This window comes from Helicoverpa zea, chromosome 28, assembly GCF_022581195.2.
Source record: "Helicoverpa zea isolate HzStark_Cry1AcR chromosome 28, ilHelZeax1.1, whole genome shotgun sequence".
Classification (NCBI taxonomy): domain Eukaryota; kingdom Metazoa; phylum Arthropoda; class Insecta; order Lepidoptera; family Noctuidae; genus Helicoverpa; species Helicoverpa zea.
The window spans coordinates 5,564,450-5,591,933 of NC_061479.1; the positions used below are offsets into that span (position 1 = coordinate 5,564,450).

Below are 27,484 nucleotides of genomic sequence, written 5' to 3' on the forward strand. Positions count from 1 at the left end.
ACAGCACAACTGAGATCAAGGATGCTTCTACAGAAAATAAAGGTAAAGATGATTCCACAAAGACTGACAATATAGACAAATCTACTGAGAAAGACGCAAATGTAGATAGCAAGGAAGCTACTGTTGACAGTAAAAATGTTTTAGCTGAAAACACAGAAAGTACTACTGAAAGAGTCGATTCTGATGTAACTACTGATGCGGCTGCTGAGAAAAATGATGTTTAAGCATTGAACACAAAACTTTGTGTAAACTCAGCACGTTGATATTTTGATAATTATGTAAATAGCATATTTATAATAAGTAGCCTATTTTAAGATGATTGTAGAATAAGCTTATTAATGAATAAATAAAATGTTCTACTTACTTCAAAATGTATTTTGCTTTAGAAGTTGTGGCGATAATCAACCCAGTTACACGGGCACCCCAATACCCCTAGGTAAGACTGGATTTCAGACCTACTGGCTTCTGACTACCCGTAACGACTGCCAAGCATGTTCAATGTCAGCCGGGACCTACAGTTTAACGTGCCATCCGAAACACAGTCATTGGTGTCCAAGATATACATAGTTAGAACTTGAGGTATACAAAAATGAAACAAAATAGTATTCAAAAAACACATTTTTATTATTTATCATTACTAGATAACAAAGTTCTAACCTTATGGCACGAGGAGATGGAAATATATCGATTCAGACTTATTGTAAGACTAAAATCATTTGAGCGCTATGTCAGACATTTTTCATAACAATTTTGGACCAAAAGATAGTCAAAATTTGGTTTATTAAATTTAAAACCCAAAGGACGATGGGCGTTTTGGTACCCTGTCCAACAGTGTTGATTCTAGTACCATTGCGTAGGTCTTGGCAAGCCAAAAAATGTTTACTATGACGACTAGTCCCAATTCCTTGTCCATTTCGCGTGACATCGACTAATAGAATGTATAATGTTCATAAATCATCAACGTAGATGTAGTTCTTAAATCCAACTGTATTGAATAAAAACTGGTAAAGTAACAAAAAAACAAGAATTTGGCCTTCTTAGAATGTTTGCCTGCCCACTGCTTTAAAAAAAGTCTGTGCGCAAACCTTTGCAGTTCACGCAGAATATAGCTTATGTATTTGATGAAAGTCTTTCAGTATTTACAATCAATTAATTTTTAATGATTATCGTGTTTTAATAACAGGTTTTTTTTATTTCATATAATGTGTAGGTACATGGAAGCCAGTATGTTTAAAGATAGTATGTAACTAAAATGATTAGTTGTGTTTTCAGAAATGTTTTGAACTTTTGTCAAATCAGATGACGATTGTGTTTCCGTAGTATGACTCCATAGACTATTACAACCTTTAGATTATAATAGAGTGTATCTCAAACAATTTAAGATGTCTATTAACTGAGTTTAAAATTATTATACTGACGACATATGCCTCTTAATGAATTTGCATATATGGATGACATACTTGTTTCTATGTCGATTTAATTTTTATCGTTACTCGGATCGGACAGCTAATTGAGGCAAGCCCCATAGTTTTTATTATTGTTCACGTAAATACCTTTCTAATGATATATCATACGTTACTGTTGGAGCGGGTACCAAATCCCATACAAAGTGCCCATTGTCCTTTATTCATTTTATTTTAAAGAAAATTTAAAAAAAAAAATCATGATTTTAGCCTAAAAATGTCTGACAAAGCGTTTACAAGGAAACTCGATAGATGGCAGTATATTAAGTATTCAAAATACAGCTTACATAATATAAAAATATAAATTATTATATTTCTCACACATCATTTATGGAATACGCAATATATTTTACGAAAGATTAAAAATATACGGACCAACGTACATTTTCTAAATTATTATAAAACGTGTTTCTAGTTTAAATTATGAGTGTGTATGTTTGTAACTTCTTGACGCGCGAATGGCTTTAAACGGATTTTGATGAAACTTCGCAGTAAATAACATACTGCTCTTGTACATCAGAATAACGTAAGGGCACTTTTTATCCGTTACCGCAATATACCTTGTTAGGTATATTTCAAAAACTATTTCGGTGTTAGATACTAAAAATCCAAACTAATATTATAAATGCGAAAGTAACTCTGTCTGTCTGTCTGTCTTTTCTTCACGCCTAAACTACTGAACCGATTTGTGTGAAATTTGGTACAGACATAGTTTGAAACTTGAGAAAGGACATAGGATAGTTTTTATTACAAAAAAAAATAAAAATAAAATTATTCCGGACATATAGCGCCATCTATGGGGTCAAATCAAAAATCTGCTGGTAGTCACTATTCCACGCGAACGAAGTTGCGGGCAAAAGCTAGTATTTCATAAATGATATGTAAGAAATAAAATTACATAGAAGAAAATATTATCCTTATACCTATTTATAAAAAAATACATAATATTAAAAAACTTATTTTTTATTTTATGAATTTTTAATGCATTTCCAACTCTGTTTTGTTCAATTAATAAAATATGAGTATACTTCTCTTATATATATTTTAAAAATAAAGATATATTAAATTAAAAATTCTTAAACACTAAGTTTACCATAAATTATGTATATAAAAATAATTCTATTCTACAAATATTTCATAGAATACTATTGCAAGTACTATCTACCAATGACATTTTTGATCCATTTTTTTTGTTGGGCAATCACCAAATGACCCCTCCCGCTGTGGGTGCAGCGTGAGGGAGTGTCAGACTCTTACCCTTTATATACCAGGACCGCGAAGAGACAAACGAATACCTACAATAAGATCGAAATTTGGGGCCTGCAGGGGCTGCGGGTTGTTCGAAAGAGATACCGCGGCCCTGGTACATAAAAGGCCTACGACGGAACACGACGGTTTTTAGTCAGTAAGAGTCTGACACTCCCTCACCGCTGCTAACCCACAGCGGGAGGGGTCATTTGATGGTTTTTGACGTCGTTAATCTAATATATTATTTCAATCTATATTATGGAATCCGCAGTAAATGGGTTATACATTTTCATAGGTAGATAGTACAAAAAATATATTATGTAAGAAAATAACTTAAATTATACATATAAAACCGGCCAAGTGCGAGTCGGACTCGTGCACGAAGGGTTCCGTAAATTACAGTTAAATCAACCTATCTCAAAAACTATAAGAGATACTTTGATCAAACCAAAAATCGTTGAAAGAGTTAATTAGCATGCATCACCTCTATTTTTTTTAGAATTTTATACCCCGTAGTTATAAAAATAGAGGGGGGGGGACATACTTTTTACGACTTTGAGAGCTGATATCTCAAAAACCGTTCACTTTAAGAAAAATGTTTTTTAGAAAACTTTATATCATTTTAAAAGACCTTTCCATTGATACCCCACACGGGTATGTACATCGAAAAAAAAAATTTCATCCCTCAGTTACATGTATGGGGGGCCCCACCCCCAATTCTTTTTTTTACTATTTAGTGTCATATTTTTGTAGCGGTTCATACAACACATATTCCCATCAAATTTCATCACTGTAGTACTTATAGTTTCCGAGTAAATCGGCTGTGACAGACGGACAGACGGACAGACGGACAGACGGACATGACGAAACTATAAGGGTTCCGTTTTTGCCATTTTGGCTACGGAACCCTAAAAAGGGCAAGAAAATATACCTTATATCATTTATTGCTTATTTAAAATCGAGCGTTTTTCGAGACTAAAATGTTTAGTAAATGATATAATATATATATGTGAAGTAGAGGCAAGAAGGAACACGATAATTACTTAAGTTTCTTTAGAAATTCATTAAAAATATAAATATATATATTTAATCTTAAATGTAACAGGAACTTATGAAATGGAAGAAATGACATTATTTTCAATAAATTCATATAATCAATTTTATAGGAAAACTTCGTATAAAATATATAAAAAAGTATTTTTAGCTTTTAGAGCCTAAATAAGAATTTTATTTCATTAAGTTGCTTTTTGTCATCCACCAATTAAGATACCAAAAATATAGGTATTATGTTTTCAAGATAATTTTTACCCATCCCAATATAAAATATATATATTTGAATACAATATACTTCAAAATTGCACTTCTTAATTTTAATTCTTATAACGTCTTGTATGACCCGTAAGGACTGATCGTTAAAAGTATAAAAAATAGATTATATTGACTTAAATACAGTATTGGCGAAGGGGAGAAAGTAAGAGATATTATTACATTTGTAAATAACTTTTTAACCAATTGTAAATAACTTTTAAACCAATTGTAAACAAGTTTTAACTGAGTGTAAATAGCCTATAGAATATATCAATTGTTATCAATTTTTTTCTGTAAATAATTCGGTTTACAATTTTGTATTTCATTTTTCACTGATTTTTAAAGTAAATCATTGTTTTTGCGATTTTTGCCAACACAATAGTAAAATATCGTTCTGTATCTAATAGAAACAGATTCATGGGAAATCTCAATCTTCTCTTTACTGATATTAACATAAGTTTACTCTTTTGGACATGCCACTGGTCTGTATTAAAGATCAAAAAAAGTTCTAATATGGTAGTTCTTCCCTAAAAACATCATAATATTTCTGCCAAAAAAATGCAGACAATATTTTTTAAATATTTCCTATCTTAGCTGCGAAGATTAAAACGTATTAAAAATCTACCAAATTAGTAGTTTTTCAAACTTTGGTAGAAACCGAACCTCAACTATGTACATTGAATCAAACACATTTCAAAATCTACCAAACTACAACTTTCTTTGACCTCCAGCAGAAATTACTCCACAAATCTGTTTCTACCAGACAAAGACTTACATAACTTACTTAGAGTATATAACTATACTTATTTATCGCTGATCCTAAGCTCGGCTAGTTCCTGCTCCTCATCCACCTCGTCTTCATCATCAGAACCGTGGACTGACGCGGCCGGTGTTGTACCTCCTGGTGGACAGAGGGGGGGATTAGTTCACGGTGGTGGACAGAGTTTTTGACAATGGAGAGGAGACAAAAAATATTGTATGTAAAGTTAAAGAACATACAATTTCGTCTTTATGTTTAACAGTTTTGAAGGGTCTTTGCAAATGGAATGCAGAGGAAATAATTAAGTTAGTATGTTTTGTCTTTTTGAAGTTTTAAATAAATGCAATCCAGACAGTATATTTACTTTTACTCTAGGTACAAGATCTTGAGCATTCTTTTTTTTATAGGTACACATTTTAACCTTTTCACAAGTATTGTTCAAAATAAAAAATGTCGAAAATTTTTTATAATATTTCTGAGGACATAAAATTGTTTATTTTTCACCCTTACAAATCAATAAAGCTCATCTATTCCTGTGAGGCTGTGACCTAAATCTATTATCACTTACTGGACAACAAAAGCTAACAAAAATCTACCTACTCAAAAAAAATACCAGCACCATTATAGTGCTCACTTAACGTGCTTATCACCCTGTGCATAAAATCCACCAAAATCCTAGTGTAAACAAAAAAAACACGTGCCGAACTTCAAGTGTTGCCAGACTAACAGTAAAAACTACCACAAAAGCTATTCTTTTTTTCAAAACCTTTCTAAAGTCCCGCCAAACTGTGACCAGAAATCAGATCGTGATAAACCGAGATTCTGGGCCGCCAAAGTTTCCATTTTCCCCGGGTTCATCGTAATATTTAGGCTGACAACCAAAGCGCCATCTGTCAACACCATTCAAACTATTTTAGGCGCCATACTTTTGAAATAAGAATGTTGGAATTCTTATGTCAAAAGTATGGCGCGGAATAGTTATTGACAGATGACGCTTAGGGTTGTAAACAAAAAATATGTTGTGGAATAATAACATGAATTTAACTCCCTATTTATATCTTTTACGAACAGACGTGTAAAAAAAACTAAGTCGTTTAGAATAAAGTTCTTCAAAACTCTGTCTAAAATAGAAATTTTGATGTAACTTTATTTTGACAGAAAAGAACAATAACGCCTTTTTGAACCATTGAACCACTCGGTTAGGCATTTAACTAAAAGTAAACAATCTTATTAAAAAACTCAGATTAAAAATTAAAAATTTTTGAATTTTGTTAAAAATGTTATCTAAATCTCCAAGGAAGGAAAGTGCAGGAGCAAAAAATATCAAAAGCCTGTTAGATACATTTTGAAAATTAAATGCAGTTAAATATCAATGTAAATTGAATAATAACAATTACTCAACCAATAAACATTATTTTAAGCTGTAGATTTTTTAATATCCATTTCAGTAATAAGTTTTACCAAGATTGTTCACCTTCTAAATACCCAACCAAAATCACTACCACATAATTTTTCGAAAAAAACCCGGGGAAAACACAAAAACCCAGACAGCCCAAAAAAAAACCTAACCTAGTTCCCGTCAGCACAATCTTGTAGCTTCGAGATCAACTGATCTATCTGTTCAGCGACAGCCTCATTCAACGGCTCTAAAAAATTCTCGTTCGGCGTTCGGTAATTCTCGTGTTCCGACTCGGTAAAGTTCGGTTTCTCAAAGCTGACTTCGATACTTGGGTCGTCCCCATCGTCATTTATATCGAGTATTTCCAAAGATTTCTGCAGATTTATTAAGTTTTTCTTTTGTACTTCGTTCTGAGTGTCAGAAGTCTGACATTCTTCGTCTTTTCTGTCGGGTGATGGCGATTGGTCGCGTTCGCGGCGGACTGGTGGTTTCAAAATTTTGCTTTATTTTTTTCTATAGTTATTTCCAGTTGCCTAGAGTTTTTGTTATATTTTTATCAGGTATCCAAAAATCTATTACTTGACTATCCTCGAAATACTTAATCGTTACTTAATTTTAGATGTTACTTGAAATTCTTTCTGTCACGGCAGGAAATTCCAATTTGACTGTTAGTCAATGTTTTATTTAATCAGCCCCATCATAGTCAATTTTCGCAAAAGATATGACAACCGAATACCAATTTCTTACCCCAGTAGAAAACTTTCTATAGAAATAAACATATTCAACATTTTTTCCGTAATAAATTGTTAAACGAATGTATACAAACAAATAAACGAAAGTATACAATCCGTTAAACGAAAGTATACAAACTATTAAACGAAAGTATACAAACTATTAAAAAAGTATAAAAGCAATTAATACACTTACTAGAATGCGTAGGACTGGGAGGTTCGGATATGGGCCGCGGGTAGTTGAACCGCTTGCCCAGTTCCTGGTCCATGTGGTCTACGTAGTCTGGGTATACTATCTTCAACGCTTCGGCACGGGCTTGGCGGTAATACTGTGGAATATATTATTTATATATTTAATTTTTGATTTATATGACCTATCGGTTGATTTGCGATTAGACTGAATTTTGAAATTAGCTTCATTTAAATTATGTGAGATATCAATCTCTAATATTGTTACGGAGGGCACGTTAAACTGTAGGTCCCGGCTGTCATTTAATATCCTTGGCAGTCGTTACGGGTAGTCAGAAGCCAGTAAGTCTGACACCAGTCTAACCAAGGGCATTAGGTTGCCCGGGTAACTGGGTTGAGGAGGTCAGATAGGCAGTCGCTCCATGTAGCACACTGGTACCCAGCTGCACCCGGTTAGGCTGGAAGCCGACCCTCACATAGTTCGGAAAAGGCTCGGAGGAGGATGATGTGTAAAGCAGAGATAAAGTTAGGAGTATCGAATGTTTTGATCAGTTGACAGCTATCAGTTTTCGAGGGAGAATTTCAGTTGTTTGTAATGACTGACTTTTATACAGTGTTCTAATTTTCGCACATACCAACATAGTTGGGGAAAGGCTCGTAAGATGATAAGGTATAAATGGTAACGGTACTCACAATGCCTAGATTTCTCCAATCCAGTAGATCTGACAATCTCTCTGTCCTGTTCCTTTGAATAATACGCTGTCGCCGTGTGAGTCTAAAAAATAGAAATAATATAAGAAACATACACATTATTCATTAACTTTTAAAGAATAGTAAGTCTGTTTGCTTGAACGCGCCAATCTCAGGAGTTACTGGTCTGCGTAAATAAATATAACGCGTGAGTAAATATGCTTGCTGTAAAATCTGTAAAATTAGTTTTATTTAAATGTCTAATATTCGCGTATCTGTCAGAAATCAATAATTTGTTGGTCTGATTTGTGAAATTCTCTGAGCGTTAGACTATTTGTTATTTTTTTATCCGGTTGCGTGAAGTAGTTCACACAAAACACGCGTGTAACTTCTGGCGAAAGCTGTTATCGACTAATCTATACTAACATAATAAAAATGTACGACTTTTTATTTTATTTTTTGACTGCGGAACTACGGAACCGATTTGATCAAATCTTTTACTGTTGGAATACTATCCCCGAGTGACATATTTTGTCCGGGTGCGGGAAAACATTGTATATTTACAAATTACAAAAAAAAACATACTCACTTGGTAAAATCAAACATGTACTGCGCGAGCTGCTGCACGGAGCCCTCGAGCGATATGTACCGGCGGTCCACCACGTAGATGCCGTACGACATCGGGTCCGCTATGTGCTCCTGCATGAAGCAACCGAAACCTGACCCAAACCATACGAGATATTGTAGTATTAGTCTTTTTATAGATAGTTAAGTCACTAACAGAGGCGAAAGTCACGAAAGTTGTAAGTCACTGAACTCGGAAAAGTCACCAAACTCGAAAAAGTCAGACAAGCAAGTCACAAAAAGTCACTAGAATTCAACAGGAGTCACTAGAATTCAACAGGAGTCACTAGAATTCAACAGAAGTCACTCGAATTCAAAAGAAGTCACTAGAATTCAACAGCAGTCAGTAACTCATAAGGTCACAAAATCAAACATGTACTGTGCGAGTTGCTGCACGGAGCCCTCGAGCGATATGTACCGGCGGTCCACCACGTAGATGCCGTACGACATCGGGTCCGCTATGTGCTCCTGCATGAAGCAACCGAAACCTGCCCCAAACCATACGAGATATTCTAGTATTAGTCTTTTTATAGATAGTTAAGTCACTAACAGAGGCGAAAGTCACGAAAGTTGTAAGTATTAGTCTTTTTATAGATAGTTAAGTCACTAACAGAGGCGAAAGTCACGAAAGTTGTAAGTCACTGAACTCGGAAAAGTCACCAAACTCGAAAAAGTCAGACAAGCAAGTCACCAAAAGTCACTAGAATTCAACAGAAGTCACTAGAATTCAACAGAAGTCACTAGAATTCAAAAGAAGTCACTAGAATTCAACAGCAGTCAGTAACTCATAAGGTCACAAAATCAAACATGTACTGTGCGAGTTGCTGCACGGAGCCCTCGAGCGATATGTACCGGCGATCCACCACGTAGATGCCGTACGACATCGGGTCCGCTATGTGCTCCTGCATGAAGCAACCGAAACCTGGTGGGAGGTATAGTAAATAAGAAACCTAGAATAAGCCTGCCAATAGATAACACAAACTCGTCCTAGTCACTAAACTCAGAAGTCACCAAACTCGGAAAAGACATCAAAGTCGAAAAAGTCACCAAAACTCGCAAAAGTCATCAAAACCCGCAAAAGTCACTAAACTTGCAAAAATCATCAAAAGTCATCAAACTCGGAAAAGATATCAAACTCGGAAAAGTCACCAAAGTCGAAAACGTCACCTAAGTCGGAAAAGTCACTTACCTGACAAATTAGTAGTGAAAGTCATCAGACTCAAAACACCAAAGTCGGAATGTCATCAAACTCGGAAGAGTCATCAAACTCGGAAGAGTCATCAAACTTGGAAGACATCAAACTCGGAAAAATCCCTAAAACTCGCCAAATCTTACCTGATAAATTAGTAGTGATGCTAGGTATGCCCATGACAGTGCACTCGGCGGGGGTGTATCCCCACGGCTCGTAGTACGAGGGGAACACTCCCAGGTGACATCCTCGCACGAACTCCTCGTAGTCCAGGCCGAAGAGGGGATTCGTGGAGGTCAGGAATTCTGGGTGGAATATTACCTGGAATATAGGGTTGGTTTTTGAGAAAAAAAAGTAAATTTGAGAACTTAGTAAGGGTGTTTAAATGAACATTACATAAGAGTTTTGCTTAGATCTAAGAGAAAAAAGGGTGTTATGACTTTTAACGTCTGTAACTGTGCCTTTTAACGGACTATAGGTTGTCCAACCCACCCGTCTCAAATGATAATATCATCATTATTAGGCTATTTATTGTTCTTACACATTTTTTTATTTATTTTATTTGGCAAAATCAGTACAAAATGTACGTATCCAAAATAAGTTCTTATATTTAAAAAAAAATGTGAGTATTATTTGAAAATATAATAATATGCTGTATGTTTTGTCTTACCTTAACTTTGTCATTAACTGTGTTGAAAAGTTCACATCTTCTGATAGAATTCAGTACGGGGTCGCTCCAGTCGTCCACCTAGAAAACATAAAAAGGTTTTAAAATATCCGCAGCTTTCGTGGTTCTTTTTGAGTGCTTCAAGTACATATATTAAGAAAAGATTTATTATACAATCATTTTCTTTAGTGCTGTATTATTCTGAATGTAACTAGAAAAAGTGCTAGAAAAGAAAAATATGCTATAACTTTTTAGGAATTGTAGGATAAGTTTTTCGATGCCTTATTTTAACTTTTCTTTCTGTAGCTTTTTTCTAAAGTAATGTTAATTTACACATGTTATCAAAATAAATGTCATTTCTAGTGGTGTTTTTTAATATTATATACCTTGGAAGTGGGTGGAAACTAGTATTAAATTGATACTTACAACATTATGCGTAGTGATGGGAGGTAGACCATCTCGCTGTAGACTGTAGATGCATCTCTTCAGACGCACCGTGTCCTCCTTGTGTAAGAGATCTGACGCGTCGGGGAGATGACCACTACAAACAAGATATATAATGAGATAAAGATAAGATATATAATTTACTTAAAATACAACAAAACGTATCGAAAAACATGTGGAACTGAATTCGTACGAAATTCATTCTATCGCCGGGTTATTCAAAAATAAACATTTATGTACATTTACACATAAAAGTAGGTATGGCTGAGAGAGTGCTGAGTATGAGACACAAAACGTCTATAGGTACTACTGGTTTTTTTATTTATCAGGGGTTGCGCCTATTATCGGCCAGTTACAGCCTAACTCGGCCACTTACGACTTATACCCGGCCACTTACGCTCTAAACTCGGCCACTTACTCCCTAAACTCGGCCACTTACAACCCGCATTCGGCCACTTACACTTTTAACCCAGTCACTTAAAGTCAACTCGGCCACTTACACCTTAAACTCGGCCACTTACGCCCTAAACTCGGCCACGTACACCCTAACTCCACTCACCTTAGACAGATATCATACATCCTCTTGCCAATCTTCTGCTGTATATCATTGATGGTGTCTCTGAGTGCCTTAGTGACTGCGTGACCGCGTAGACTTTCAACGTTGAAGTTGTTGGTTTTAGCGGGGAATATCATGAACGCTACTACTGTCATGTCTGAGCCTGATGACTGTGAAAAAAATTAATAATTTAGACAACATTTTCAAATCGGTCGAGGAGTTTCGGAGCCTTTTTGTCAGCCAGCTAAACAAACAAATAAGTATGTAATTGCAAAAAAGAATAAAAACATTCATAATTCATAATTGAGAACCTCCTCCTTTTTGAGAAGTCGGTTAAAAAAATGCGTCCTATTGAAAAAAAAAAATCCAAAAAAAAGGGTGTTTGATATTGTTTTACTTAAAAAAGGAAGTAGAAGTACGAGCCATTATAATAGCTAAAATTATATGAATGTTAGTTCTTCTTTTTTTGATTCTGGATACCTAGATCTTGATGAAAGTTGGTGTATTGTATGTAAGGTATATTTTTTATGTACATATATCAGAATAACAATATGGGCTGTACTTTTTAAATATATGCGGGAAGGAGTTCCAATCGCATTCAAAACCTACCAAAAATATTTTAAATGAACAGAACTACCAACTAAAATTAGTAATATTTACCTTCAAATAATGGTTAAGTCTAGCCAAAGCCTCGATGAATATATCGGCGCCCTTGTTACCGAACTCATAGCGGCCCGCGATGAAGAAGTACAGCGTCTTGTCCAGATCGAAGTTGAAGTGACTGTGGACAAAATATTATTCTTTTAAAAAATTGGTGAAAAACTGATGAGTCCCGACTGTCATTTGAACATGTTTGGCAGTCGTTACGGGTAGTCAGAAGCCAGTAAGTCTGACAACCAGTCTTACCAAGGGTATTGGGTTGGCCGGGTAACTGGGTTGAGGAATTCAGATAGTCAATCGCTCCATGTGACACGTGGTACTCAGTTGCTTTCGATTATATTTGAATTCGACCCCAACATAGTTGGGAAAAGGCTAGGCAGATGATGATATGATGAAAATGTAAAATAATATACGAAGTTGCTAGGAATAAGCGCGGTGACAGGGTTAAAAAATAGTGATTTTAATTAGTCTGTCCTTTAGATAAAAAAAAAAATTGGGTACATATTTTTTTATTTTAATAAAATTTTAAAAATCACTAAGATATAGTTATCGGCACGGATATTGAGCCCTGACCTTCACCTGCGCAGAAGTGATTTATTGGTTTATTGCCTTAAGTGTACAGTGCGCAAAGCGATCCCCACTCTTCCGCCGAGAGCTCAATATCCGTGCCGGTAACTATACAAGGCATTAAAGGTTGGAAATGGGGGCTGGTAACGTCATGTTTATGTGTAGTTACTACTGACATAAGACAAAATTCGAGCATCTCATATCTTCGTTATAATTTGTTTGTGAGAGAAAAGAAAAAATACGTGTCCATTATTTTAGGGTTATCTAAAAGACGGACTAGTTACTTTTTTTTCATTCACCATGACTATTTATAGACTGTAATGTTTAAATTTATTATCTTACCCACAAAAATGTCCTCTAGGGAACTAATCTCAGGACGTACTGGTCCGATATGAAAAATTATTTCAGCTTTAGAGAGCCTATTTATCGAGGAAGGCAATAGGGTAGGCTTTTTCATGTAGAACTCTCACGGGATGCGGGTGAATCCGCTGGCTGAAGCTAGTTTATAATATTAGGTGGACATAAAATATGAACTTACCCGTAAAAATGTCCTCTAGCGAACTCGTTAATCTTGTCCTTGGCTAAGGCGTGGAGGTTCTGAAACTCGTGTAACGCTGAAAACTTCTTCACGTTCAGACCGTTGGGGGTTATGATGTCTGCCTTGCGTTTCAGGAGATGTTCTGCCTCGTAACCTGATAGAAAAATTATATAGATATTAATACTTTATAAGGTAGTAGCAGTTTTCCCGCGGTTTCACCGACGTCCCGTGGGAACTACTGCCATACCGGGATAAAATATAGCCTATAATAGAGCGATCTCTTTCAGACAACCTTAGGACGGATTCTGACTTGACTATTGACTCCATATCAGAAGGCATTTGTTTAAATGTAAATAACCTATACTAATATTATAAAGAGAAAAACTTTGTTTGTTTGTTTGTTTGGTTGTAATGAATAGGCTCAAAAACTACTGGACCGATTTAAAAAATTCTTTCACCATTAGAAAGCTGTATTATCTGCGAGTAACATAGGCTATATTTTATCCCGGTACGAGCAGTAGTTCCCACGGGACGCGAGTGAAACCGCGGGAAAGGGGCTAGTCTTGAATAATTTTATCGTTATTTTACATTAACATTCAGCAGCTTTCCAAAAAGCTTTTTCTTATCTCGGATGATATACCTACAGTATATCGTAACACCCCGGTTGACATTGAACATCCTTAGCAGTCGGGTAGTAAGTCTGACACCAGTCTAACCAAGGGGTATTGTGTTACCCGGGTAACTGGGTTGAGGAGGTCAGATAGGCAGACAATTCTTATGGTACACTGGTACTCAGCTGCTTACAGTTAGATTGGAAGCCGACCCCAACATAGTTGGGAAAGGCTAGGCAGATGGCTAAACAAATAAGGATGAAACTCACCAGTGATATCGGAAACGGTTGTAAATATATGAGTCATATGTGCCGCCGCTCGCTCCATGCAGTATCGGTGGTAGATCTGTCTCTTGCCTGCTTCCTCGTCTACTGAGAACTGTAAGAAATATAATAAGTTGCTATCAAATTGACGAACATTATATATAGAAAAGAAAATTGTGTTTAACCTAAGAAGGAAGAGAAATAAATTACACCAAGAAATGAATAAAAGAAATCTTTTAACCGATTTCTATTAAAGGAGTAACCCGTGAGACCTAAATAGTAAGTTTTTTAGCCAAAAAGTAAAACGGGCACTTATTTCTAAGACAATGTATCAGATATAAATCGTCTGCGAAATTGCTGTTATAACGAAAAATACAGAATGAAAACTCTGTGAGAGTTTTCACTATAACTTTTTGTGTGAAATATTTTAAATGTGTATCATTTTTTTTTTTTGGAATTTACAACTATATACAGTAAACCTTTCAATATAAAACATAAGAAGATGATGTGAAAAATATGAGTGGCAATACCTTATCCAAATTGTTGTAGAAATCAGTGTTGCCAGCACACAGGTATCTACCGAGCAGAGTGGCGTGAGTCGTGAACACTGTAGCCACATCTACGTGACGGGTCCTGAAATACATAAAATGATTTATTTAATTAGGGATTCAAAGGCCATTTTTATTTAAATGTTATTTTTTATGTAAACCCTACTATTCTAAAAAAAAAATGGCAGTATATCTATCTGTATATAAGTGTCTTTGTTCCTCTCTCACGTAAAAACTACTGAGTGTTTTTCTAATGAAACTTGGTAGTAAAATAGCTTCATACGTAATTTGACCTAATTTTAAATTAGCTCCACAATTTTGGTACCGATATGAAAAATTCATATTATCCACAGGTGACATTAAAGCGATATTTCCATGTACGTGAAGAAGTTCCCAGGGTCGCGGAAAGAGCCTGTGCTGTTAAAATAACAAAAGTGAAAGTTTGTGCGTCTGGATGGAAGTTTGTCTAACTAACGAACGAACGAACAATCCGCAGTCAAAGCGTCTTTAAATCTGTTACCGACTCTTTCTTTGTATAGACGTGGTGGCCTAGTGGGCAAAGAACCAACCTCTCGAGTATGAGGGCGCGGGTTCGATTCCAGGTCAGGCAAGTACCAATGCAACTTTTCTAAGTTTGTATGTACTTTCTAAGTATATCTTAGACACCAATGACTGTGTTTCGGATGGCACGTTAAACTGTAGGTCCCGGCTGTCATTGAACATCCTTGGCAGTCGTTACGGGTAGTCAGAAGCCAGTAAGTCTGACACCAGTCTAACCTAGGGGTATTGGGTTGCCCGGGTAACTGGGTTGAGGAGGTCAGATAGGCAGTCGCTTCTTGTAAAGCACTGGTACTCAGCTGAATCCGGTTAGACTGGAAGCCGACCCCAACATAGTTTGGGAAAAAGGCTCGGAGGATGATGATGACCGACTCTTTCTTTGTGAACAAGATAATGAGGGTTAAAAATAGATTTAAAGAAGCTTTAATTTTAATGGATCTTTCGGCAACTATCGGTATGTCTTATAATACATTCCTCAAATAATAATAACTACAGTTTACCTGAGCATAATAAGTCCGATGCCGGCCTGCCACTCGTGGAAGTGCGCCACAACACGCGGCGGCGTGTCGCTGTAGCCCTCCGCCGCCTTGCGGAACTGGGGACAAGTGTATATAGACTGAGAAATCTTTATACATATAAAATAAAGTAGTGTTAGTATAGCTGCCTGCCCATTTCAGATAGTCGGTGACCAATTTTTTGTAGTAGAAAAAAAGAACACGCTGATAGCAATATTGCAACGCACACGTTCTACAAAAATTAAGTCCGATTATTTGTCCTTCAAAAAGTCTGACATGGGCGACCGCTTTGCACTACTCATAACACAAAATCTTTAGTCGGGGAGGGACGAGAGTTTATATATAAATTCGTTATAGGAATATCATCCCCATCCGGGTACAAAAGGGATTCAAAAACACCATGGACGGAAGCTACAGTCATATTGAATGCCCGCCTGGGCAAATTATTTTAAACTCAGGTTCTCCATTTAAAAATACTATTTGATTTATAATTTTGAAATTAAGTTATTTGAAAATTGTAACAACCAGGTACCTACTGGAAATAGGTTTCTGACAACCAATCTTACCAAGGGGTATCGTGTTGACTGGGTTCAGGAGTATGTACAAGTAGGCAGTCGCTTCTTGTAACGCCACGCGCCTGAGCCGATGTCGAAGAGGATGATTCGAGGGTTCATCATCTGCCTAGCCATTTCCCAACTATGTTGGGGTCGGCTTCCAGTCTAACCGGATTCAGCTGAGTACCAATGCATTACAAGGAGCGACTGCCTATCTGACCTCCTCAACCCAGTTACCCAGGCAACCCAATACCCCTTGGCTAGACTGGTGTCAGACTTACCGGCTTCTGACTGCCAAGGATGTTCAATGACAGCCGGAACCTACAGTTTAACGTTCCATCCGAAGCACAGTCATTGGTGGTGATTCGAGGGTTACTAATAATAATAATTTTTACTAACTTCCCCAATAAACTGCGCCACCATGAAGCCGAGTATAACGGCATCGTTGGCTTCGATGTCGAGATGCGGTATGCCTATGCCGCACGTGCTCCACAACTCCTGCTTGTAGCCGTCCAGCTGCCACGCGCCGGACCCGATGTCGAAGAGGATGATTTGAGGGTTGCCGTCTACTAGCCAGGTGCCGGTGTGGAGCTTGGGAGAAGGAAAAGAAAGGTTAATATTAGAAAGTGCTTTATTGTATTTTTGAGCCCCTAAAATATATTGCTCGTGTGTAACTAGGTCGAGAAGGCAATAGTAACCAAGTAAAACACTGGTATTTCTACTAGTTGCAAGCGTTGAGACAGTCAAAATCAGTATTGTCATGTAATTTTTTGTACTATTTTTGAGCCCTTAAAATCAGATTGCTTAAGGTCAGTAAGACAGTCGTTCCAAGTGAAGCACTGGTACTCAGTTGCATACGTTGAGACTGGAATTCTGATAAGAGACGAGTTGTGATCGGCACTGCTAACTTTAAATTGATGTCGTCGCAGCTCAAAGCACTCATACTCCTCTAAATTATATTTATTTATGACAAAAGAGATATTTTATACCGCGTGGGTACAATATCTAAACAACAGAACGATTTACACAAAAATACCGACACTTTTAACATTGGCATCAATCATCAGTATAGATCATTTAGAACAGTTGATTTTCTCAAATGCGCAGTTTTTTAAACGTGAACGTAAAACCTTTTGAAACGTGCATAAAGTCCTTAAAACTCAGATTTCCCACTGGAACCCGTGTTTTTGCAAGAGTGTGCTATGGTATATTTTCTACAACATACCTTATATCCTTGGCTCCTCATGGCATTGACGGCAGTAGTGAGCGGTGAGTTAGGAGGAAACTCAGCCTCTTCCACTTCTGTTCTCGCACATTGTTCCTTGTACGGTCCTAGAAAAAATATACACTGTCAATATAAGGTTGTAAGTTATTTCTAATAACTAAATTTTTTTTAACCACCCACCGTGGTCAATGTGGTGCAGGCAGAAATGTCGGGCAAAGAAAAAGGCATCGCACAAATGTGTATATCTTTAAATCCAGCTGTGAATGTAAGATTCTTAGTGGAAAAAGCTCATCCTATTTCCATTAATCATTTGCATTGCAAGACCCAGTAACCCTTAACCTAAAAGATTTTATATGATCTTGCAATTTAAGCGCTGATGGAACCCAAATTATTCTGTAATTTTTTTCATACGCACCAACCAAGGTCCCCGATTCGGAAATCACCGACCCGAACCGGGAATCCAAACCGAGTACTCATTCACTCTTAGGGAACAGTAGGTCAACGAGGTCAGAATAATCAGATGTAAGTTGGCCAAAAATATTGAAACTTACCCAGCAAACAGTAGTTCTCTCCCATCTCCTCGGTGGAGACATACGCCTTCGATCTGATCACCGTGTAGATGCCTCCCACTGGAAAACAAAAGCAAAACTATTATAATATTTTTTTAAATATCCTTTATACACTATTAAATTCTTGACCGTTATTTGAAGCTTACTAGTTTGAGATAGGCACCTACGTGTTTTCCGCTTTTATCTCCGTCCTTTTCTACCCCATATCTTGCATCTCTCTCGCACACCGACCAGTTTCACTCCCCACCAGGCAGGAGGCGACGAGTGTTCTCGGCGGCCACAGTTCGTCATTGGCGTCTTGTTTTCCGCCCGAGAAGGTTGTCTAACCAACCGCTGTAGTATTTCGTTGAAAAATAAACTCAGTGCTCTCGCAGAACACAGGTGAGTTTATAATATTTTATACAATTTGTTAACGGTTTTACCGTTCGATATTCGATTTTGCGAAATCAAGTGTTAATATTTTGTACATCTACCCCTTTTTTGTCACGAGTTTCTTCCGTGTACTTTTTTTTCAGTAATTTGTTTTCAGAATGAGTGACTTATAAAGCAAATACAGATGCGGTAAATAATAAAGCTACCACAGCCCGTGCACGTGACTATGGAAAAGAAAGCAAGCCCGAAGTTCCTAAGGCACCTGTGGCCCTAGTTCAATCCTGCAAGGCGTTCAACGGTTTGACAAAAAAGAATGGTGTGAGGTGCGGTCCAACCAGCATCTCCTTAGTTCGGACTGATCACTACCGCACTTGAAGAGGGCTGATGGTGTCAAGAAAGCTTTTCGGCCTTGAAAGACTTGGTACGCTCCCCTCGGACTACCAGTAAGTCTGTTAGCCACCTCCCATGGGGGTCGGCTCATTATCACGGCGTGTGATGGTTTTCGGCCTTGAAAGACTTGGTACGCTCCCCTCGGACTGCCAGTAAGTCTGTTAGCCACCCCCCGTAGGGGTCGGCTCATTATCTCGGCGTGTGATGCTTTTCGGCCTTGAAAGACTTGGTACGCTCCCCTCGGACTGCCAGTAAGTCTGTTAGCCACCCCCCGTAGGGGTCGGCTCATTATCTCGGCGTGTGATGCTTTTCGGCCTTGAAAGACTTGGTACGCTCCGCCTAGGACTGCCAGTAAGTATGTTAGCCACCCCCCACAGGGGTTGGCTCATTTTCACGGACCCGCGCAGGGTACCAATCTTGCATGTTGCGAGACGCAGCATCATTACAAAGTGGGGACCAGTAAGTATACTAGCCACCCCCCACAGGGGTCGTTTCATTATCACGGACCCGCGCAGGGTACCAATCTTGCATTTTGCGAGTCGCAGCATCATTACAAAGCAGGGACCAGTAAGTATACTAGCCACCCCCCGCAGGGGTCGGCTCATTATCACGGACCCTCGCAGGGTACCAATCATGCATGTTGCGGGTCGTACCATCATTGCAATCTACCCTCGCAGGGTGGCTTTTTGGATCGACTTTCGAAGAGTCGCCATTATAACCTTCCCTCGAAGGGAAATGGTAATCACACTCACGCTGAATGGCGTGTGACGCAAAACTCTAAAAGCTCCCTTGGGATATCACGAGTAAATTACAATAGGAACCATGTCCAACAGAGGAAACAGAAAGCGTCCAGGACCGCAGGCGGACTTTGATGCGTCCAACAAGGCACGTAAGTTATGACTTTCCAGGCGGGTTGCCTAACATTATATCAAGACCAATGGAAAGAAATGGGAGCTCCGCCTTTCTTGTCAAAAATAATAACTGGGTATCGCATACCATTGGCCAAGAGCCACCTTTGATAGATAATGCCAGATTTGACCAGAGAGTCCAAAGAGATGGATGTCGTCATATCCCAAATGATAAAACAAAAAGTTCTATTGATAGCTGCAAATTCTGCCAGCTTTCTTTCCAATACGTTTCTTGTGCCCAAAAGGCGACGGAAAGAACCGTCCAATACTCAATCTCAAGGTTCTCAACAAGTTCATAATTACGGAACCCTTCAGTTTAATAAATGTTTTTCGGGTGCTAGAGTTTCTTAAGAAAGACGAATGGCTGTGCAAGTGGATCTCGCCCAGGCTTACTTCTACCTTCCGGTAGCCGGAGGTCACAGACATGTTCTTCGACTAGTATACAGAAGAAGACTGCTTCAGATTACGTGCCTACCATTTGGCTTAAGCACGGCACCCAAGACCTTCGCCACCTGACCAATTTGGGTGGCTCAAACTTTGAAAACTCAAGGGTTACTTATAATTGTGTATCTCGATTTTCTGGTGGCTCACCAAGATATATTTGCCTACTTTGGGATCATTTGCACCACGTTTTGGATGGCAAGTGAATAAATCGCAAGCATTATCAACAAGATAATGACAAAACGCACTACGTGACAAACAGCACGACAAACTTAGAAGACCTGCATAGCTTGATAGGACTTTTAAACTTCGCAAGTTTTCATTGTTCCATACGGCAGACTGCATTACCGGGCTCTCCTCACTTTCCTCAATGCAGTGTTGAACAGCAATCTATACCTACCCTATTCATGGAACCGTGAGCCAAACGGTGAACAAACCATAAAAAGGGTTCTTATAAGTCACGATTGAAGTAATGATCATATTTTATAAAAATAACTACGAAAGTAATATACTGACAACATTAGAAATGATATTTTAGAACGATGTCTGTGGAACTTATGCAATCTTTTCAAACTTATTTGAAATCAAATATGTATAATAAAGGCCGTAAATTATTTTCTTAATTTTAATGAAATATGTAGTAAATCGTTTACATGTAAAATGAACCTAGAAGTCTTGACTGTCATACATAGAACCCTACTTAATTGAAGACCACGATACTAAGAACATTTTACATAAAAATGTGACGTTTTTGTCATCGGTCGGGTTATACCCACCATTTTGAAAAAGTGTCATTCTTTGGTTACATTGTGGGCTCACGGCTCGGTGAATGGAGTATAGCAATGTTGAACCTACCAGCAGATGCCTTAGCAGATCTAAAGTGGTGGCTGGTCAGCTGCCACCAAACCTTGGATATTCATTCGCCACTTCCCTGTCACCTTATAACCACGGACGCCTCCGATGTAGGATGGGGGCACAACTGAACGGAACTCCCGTAATGGGTTCATGGAACGAGAGAGAAAAAGGCTTTCACTGCGATCTGAAAGAGATGCTTGCAGTATTAACTGGAAAATCACGGCAAGTTGCTAAAGAGATCAACAGCCATTTTTCAATGCAAAAATGGGACTGTGGTGTCATATCTAAGAAATCAAGGTGGCACCCGATCAAGGAGCCTACCGAACTTGACGTACAGAGTATTCAGTTATCTTGAGCTGTATCAAATCTATCACGTCGTGAATCATATACCAGCCCTATTCAACAGTCAGGCAGACCATCTCTCCCGACACAAACCTCCACCGGAGTGGCATCTTGTATCAGCAGTGGACCTACTTGCCTCGAAGCGAGCCCAGGGACACATAGTTGTGTACTACGTGCCCCTAGATCTGAAGGACCCGAAAGCGGGGTTCCACAATACCTTTTTCTCAAGTTTTGACTTACCCGCTAGCATGGGTATTACCGCCACCTTACCTTATACCGTAGGTCCTCAGTCATCTCAATTCAGGAACGGGAGTTAATCTCATAGTAGTTCCTTCGGTGGCACCAGGTATTTTGGCGAGCAGATTTGAAGTCCCGATCATTAGCAGTACCCTACACACTGATGAACCTCGAGCAGAAACCGATAGACACAGCAACGGGGATACCCCCTGCCAAGGTCAGGGAAATGGGGGGGGGGAGGGACAAGGAGTCTCTCCGACTGAAGTCTTCTTCAATCCACACGCAACACTTATCAATCAGCTTGGAGTCGATGGTTAAATTGGGGCGAAAAGTATGAAATTGGATCCTATGAATCCTTGAATCCCTATTTGGACCTATACTTACCCAATTTTTAGCAGACTTACACATAGTAAATAAACTAACATACAATACTATTTTATTACACAAGTCAGTTATAGCTACACTATGCAATGCAGAAACCACTGGAGAGCTAGGTTCACACGTTCTAGTCGGACACAATTTAAAATCAATAGCGCTGAGCAAACCTGTTCCCCGGGAAGCCGTCCATCTGGAATAATGACCAATTGGTAACCTACTTAAGTGCAGTAAACGTAGACGAGAATAATCCATTTGCAACTTCCAGGCACACTGCTGCTCTTTCTTTTGCTAGCTTGTTTCGGAAAGGCGAGTCCATGATCTTTCCTTGCTTGCAATAGACCCAGAACATTTCAAAAACAACAAAGATAATTTAATCTTATGGCCAGTCTTTGGCTCTAAGACCGACAGTTCTAGTCATAGGCAGTCGGGTTGTTGTTTGATGGATAATCAGGAAAATATAAATCTAAGTCCAGTGTATTGGGTCAGAAAGACTAAAGCCTTGTTAGAAGATAGACGGACATCGGCTAATTCCTTAAATTTATTTATATCCGTTAGAGGCCAACCAAAGGCAGGCACCCGAACGATGATGCGGGTGGATTAAGACATTGTTAAAAGAGGCAGGAATAACTACAACCCCAGGAAGCTTCCACTCGGCGGTAGCGTCAAAATCTGTGTTGACAATATACTTTTGGACGATATATTAGCAAAGGGTAATTGGCGATCAGGCAATACATTTGCCCATTTTTACAGAAGGGAAAGATACCCACTAAATAGAAGTAGCAAGTTATCTCGATTATTTAATTAATCCAGCTGATTAATGTCTATATTTTTGTTACTATTGTTATTAAGAAGTATCGCAATGTTTTTGTTAATTACTATTAGAAAATGAAATCAATTTTGCTTTTGTTCTTGCATCTCTCTTTTAATTTTTATTACTCATCCTTCGAGCCCATTTCCCAACTATGTTGGGGTCGGCTTCCAGTCTAACAGGATGTAGCTGAGTACCAGTACCAGTTAACTTTGATTACATTAGTATTCCAGGACGCAATACACATACTTACATGTGATTACTCGTGTACCTAAGTACCTATTTACATACACAATTTCATTGTGCTTTTGCTCACATTGGCGTCCACTTCCACCAGGCGATAACAAACACGTCTCAAACTAGTAAGCTTCAAATAACGGTCAAGAATTTAATAGCAGCGTTTTACCTGAAATAAAACGCATATTAAATACTTACCTTATTTGAAGCTTACATTTTAATTTCTGCCTGGTGTTTTCGACTCAATGACGAACTGTGGCCGCCGAGAACACTCGTCGCCTCCTGCCTGGTGGGGAGTGAAACTGGTCGGTGTGCGAGAGAGATGCAAGATATGGGGTAGAAAAGGACGGAGATAAAAGCGGAAAACACGTAGGTGCCTATCTCAAACTAGTAAGCTTCAAATAAGGTAAGTATTTAATATGCGTTTTATTTCAGGTAAAACGCTGCTATTTATAAATATATTTTCGAGAAGATTATGTACTAAAGCGAGCTTAACCCAAAGTTGGGTTCTCTTACAAGAAATCTATCGACTCATTTGACTTGAAAATCATATACGCTGAAAAAAAATGTGGCTTTTGTGAAGGCAATATGACAGTCATTTTATTGTCCTACTGATGGGCTGCGGCCTCCTCTCACACAGAGAAGGATTGAGCGTTAATCACCACGCTTTTACACACGCAGAATTTAGTCTAGATGACCAAAGTAATTTATTCAAATTAGGCTGCAAAACAGCACTTTTCGAACGTCAGAAATTTACAAAAGACAGCCCCCAAAACACCCACCCTTCACCACTTCCTATGTGTTTACCTCAAGATGTTTTCCTTCACCTTTTAATCAGTTATTATTGTCCTAAACATACTTAGTAATATAGTAACATATACGGCCCAAATATATAATAATTTCATTTGCGCATAAAATGGCAGACTAAAACTAGTCTACACAAAAGATCCCATTTCTTGAAGTCCCTGGCACACTTGTAACGTCTCAGTATTTGTAAGACAACGAGTCATTCTTGTTTTTACAAGGACTTAACAGCGCCTGAGCATAGACAATTGAGTGTTAAGTTACAGACTTGGCGCCGGGATTGTGCTGAAATATCATTGTTTTAGAAGATTTTTTTAGAAGACTGAAGCTAGGTCTCATAAGATTTCGGGCTAAAAAATATATAAGAGCATTTAAATTGAGCAGGTTTCCATAAGATGGCAGCACTGTTGCGTCTAACCATCTACCAAAATACATACACGCACGGTTTGTATTTTTCGATCGCGTTTTTGCTCAATTTATTCTTAAGGCCTCGGCCTCGAATTTTGCGGGCAGCGGGGCGGCAGCGGCGGCGGCGCGGGCGGTCACCGCTTGACTGGAGTGCACCGCTCGTTGCCCGCGCCCGCGCCGCTGTATTCGAGGGCCGGTCCATTTGATTATACGCGTAAGATCCTGCCGCTCCCGCGCCGCCGCCGCTGCCGCCCCGCTGCCCGCAAAATTCGAGACCGAGGCCTAATAACTTTATAATGAAAAATGGTTTTCTAAAATGCCAGTGTTGTGAAATGAGTATTTAATCGTCTTTAATTTTTATTCATTCTTTTAATCGACGACACTGGAGTAATGAAACTACTACTCTTTTAGTTAAGAAAAAAGCTTGCCAGTTGAACGTACCTTTGTTAGCGACCTCCCAAGCAGTCTCGAAGGTCCACCTGTTCTCATCGCTGGCAGCCTGACCCTTGTCCATGTAGGAGAGCAGGTCATGAGTAGACTCAGCGCGGTAGAACCGCTTCGATGATCTGTCGCGCGACATTGTGGCCTGTGGGGGAAGAAATATGGTTTAATTTTGCAAAACATCAAAATGATAGGTAAATAAAGAAGAATACAGAACACAATTGATCGATTGATTTGTTTACTAGCGTCCGTCAGCGGTTCCATTTGCTTCTCGAGAGAACTTCTGCCCGTGCCCGAATGAAAAGTAGCCTGTAGGTATATTCTGGTGTATAGGTGTCAACTTTAAAAAAATCTAATCAGTAATTTTAGCGTGAAAAAGAAACGATTATTCATACTGACACACATTTATAAATGGGATGGTACGGAACCCTGCATGTGCAAGTCCAACTCGCACTTGGCCGGTTTTTGTTGTTCATTCCGTTTTGATTTTGGCAATGGTATTTAAAAATATTTTAGACGTCATGTAGAAAAGCTATGTTCTTTCTGACCTATCCCAAAGAATCTTGGCAACATTATTTACATAAAAAATAAATAAAAAGAAACTGTCACGGGGCGGGCGGTAAATTCTACTATCGTCAAACGTCATCCAACTAATTTTATAAATACGTAGGTTATGTATGTTTATGACATTGTAGTTATCTGTGCCTGCTGAATAAATTTTGAAAATTCTTTTACCAACAAAGATCTACGGTATTTTATTTGATAGTGACAGAGGCTCTTTAAAATTCGTGTATGGGGATGAAGTTCCCAGTATTGATAAAGTATTTAAAATTTGCCAAAATACAGCAACTAAGTTGACATAATAATTGCGTTGTATGAATACAAAATAGTCGTCTGATTATGTACACAGACTCTCGCATTTATTAACAAAACTTTACATTACTTACCTACATAGCTTAATACATAATATACTGTATTATAATGAGTCAAACGAGCTCAGTATCGAATACAATGTTGTTTAATCGATTTTTGTATTGAATAATTATCTTTAAAGACTTCTATAATAATAAGTAGCTTCCTTTGAGCCTTTATATGATAGGAGATATAGATAGATATGACATGTATGACATAAACTGTCTTTATTATTTTTTTTATTATGTATTGTTAAGTGTGCAATAAAGAATGATATGAGAGTGTAAATCACAGAGGATAAAATGACTAGAATGAATGCTGCGACGTATTTGACCTACTTGAAGACGCCTGACCTACCTGCCTTATGGCATTTCCGCTAGTCAATAGACGGTAGACGGTAGACGGTAGTATACTATAAGATTGCTAGTTTATTTAAACGATAGTGGTCTAAATAGACCAGAAATCTAATAGTATAGGGTAACTTACACTAGCGGCTTCAACCTACGTCCAGAGGGAATTAATCCGTGCACCCGGATAAAAAATTTCAATTGCACAGTTCGCGCCAAATATTTTTACAATTCTGAAGATAGCCATTCGACTCGTTACGCGTTTCTTCGTACAGATATTGTCTCGAAGCTTTGTTTTTCCGAAGTTGGCTACTATTAACTTCACAACAGTCAAAAACATTAACAAAACAATACTGCGCACGACGGAATACGACGGTTTTGAGTTAGTAAGAGTCTGACACACCCTCACCGCTGCTAACCCACAGCAGGAGGGGTCATTTGATGATTTTTGAAGTCGTTAAAAATTAAAAAAAAAAGGTGTGAAATGGCTAACTTCAGAGTTACAAAGCTATTTGGCGCGAAATATATTCAGCTAATCAACCGAATCTAATTAGACTGAAATTCAAATCTTAACCTTCAAAATAAATTAGTTAACCAGTTAGAACGTAGCTCAAAACTTGTTTATTTGTGTCCGGAAGACATTAAGTAGTTTGTATAGCAAACATTAATTCTGGCACGAATGTCCAATGACGTAGGGAGACGCGCCCCCGTGAACATTTGTAATTAATTTATCAAAAGTACCACTTCATCATCATCATAGATATCTAGATATATTCTTTAGTATGTATACCAATTAAAATTACAAAAAGATAAATATTAAAAAGCTGCATTAAAAAGCAAGGTGACACAACGGGCAATCATTAGCCCTTTATATCGTCTCACTGCTGGGCTGCGGCCTCCTCTCACACGGAGAAGGATTGAGCGTTAATCACCACGTGCGAGAGATGCGGGTTGGCGCTTTCAGACTTTATAGTTTAGGTTACCTTGAGATGTTTCCTTCAACTTTAATGAGCCATTGGTGCATTAGCAAGTGACACTCCCTCACGCTGCACCCTCAGCGAGAGGGATCATTTGACGATTCCCATCTTAAATAAAAGGTCTCAAGAGATCCGGATTAGTAATATAGAGAAAGGTGTAATGGAGTCTGAGAATCCCACAATAAAGAGGTACATCATCAGCTTATAGCAGTCCACTGCTGGACATAGGCCTCTCCAAGTGCACGCCACTGAGATCGATTTTCGGCTGCTCGCATCCAGCTCCTGCCAGCCGTCTTGCGCAAGTCATCACTCCACCGTGCCTGAGGACGTCCTACACTACGTTTGCCGAGGCGTGGTCTCCACTCTAGAACTCGTTTACCCCAACGGTTATCGGTTCTTCGGCTAATATGGCCAGCCCACTGCCACTTCAGCTTGCTGATTCGGTGGGCTATGTCGATGACTTTGGTTCTCTGACGGATTACCTCATTTCTGATGCGATCCCTCAGAGAAATGCCAAGCATAGCTCTTTCCATAGCCCGCTGAGCTAATTTAAACTTGTGGACCAGCCGTACCGTCAGTGTCCACGTTTCGGCTCCGTAAGTCATGACAGGTAGGACGCACTAAAGCACGCAATAAAGAGGTACGTCGCTGATATTTTCTGTATTATAATAAAGAGGAAACATATTTTGTTTGTACCCTAAAGGCTCCGAAAATACTGAACCGATTTGAAAAATTCTTCCCCTGTCGAAAA

At 38.4% G+C, this 27,484-nt stretch overlaps 1 protein-coding gene across 1 annotated transcript in view; it reads right to left on the bottom strand.

The window, feature by feature from the left end:
* Positions 1-2,408: 2,408 nt before the first annotated feature.
* Positions 2,409-27,484, bottom strand: part of LOC124643719 (glycogen [starch] synthase) — a 33,161-nt gene continuing 8,085 nt past the window's right edge. The window contains exons 2-19 of the mRNA XM_047182767.1: positions 24,498-24,642; positions 17,859-17,936; positions 17,308-17,414; positions 16,482-16,673; positions 15,514-15,608; positions 14,438-14,540; positions 13,914-14,022; positions 13,034-13,187; positions 11,929-12,049; positions 11,272-11,438; positions 10,695-10,809; positions 10,272-10,349; positions 9,748-9,922; positions 8,378-8,507; positions 7,792-7,873; positions 7,106-7,238; positions 3,626-4,920; positions 2,409-3,063 (exon numbers count right to left, since the gene is read on the bottom strand). Of these exons, the coding sequence (XP_047038723.1) occupies positions 4,823-4,920; positions 7,106-7,238; positions 7,792-7,873; positions 8,378-8,507; positions 9,748-9,922; positions 10,272-10,349; positions 10,695-10,809; positions 11,272-11,438; positions 11,929-12,049; positions 13,034-13,187; positions 13,914-14,022; positions 14,438-14,540; positions 15,514-15,608; positions 16,482-16,673; positions 17,308-17,414; positions 17,859-17,936; positions 24,498-24,636 (2,076 nt within the window). The 5' untranslated portion in view covers positions 24,637-24,642 and the 3' untranslated portion in view covers positions 2,409-3,063; positions 3,626-4,822. The remainder of the gene's footprint in view (positions 3,064-3,625; positions 4,921-7,105; positions 7,239-7,791; positions 7,874-8,377; positions 8,508-9,747; positions 9,923-10,271; positions 10,350-10,694; positions 10,810-11,271; positions 11,439-11,928; positions 12,050-13,033; positions 13,188-13,913; positions 14,023-14,437; positions 14,541-15,513; positions 15,609-16,481; positions 16,674-17,307; positions 17,415-17,858; positions 17,937-24,497; positions 24,643-27,484) is intronic.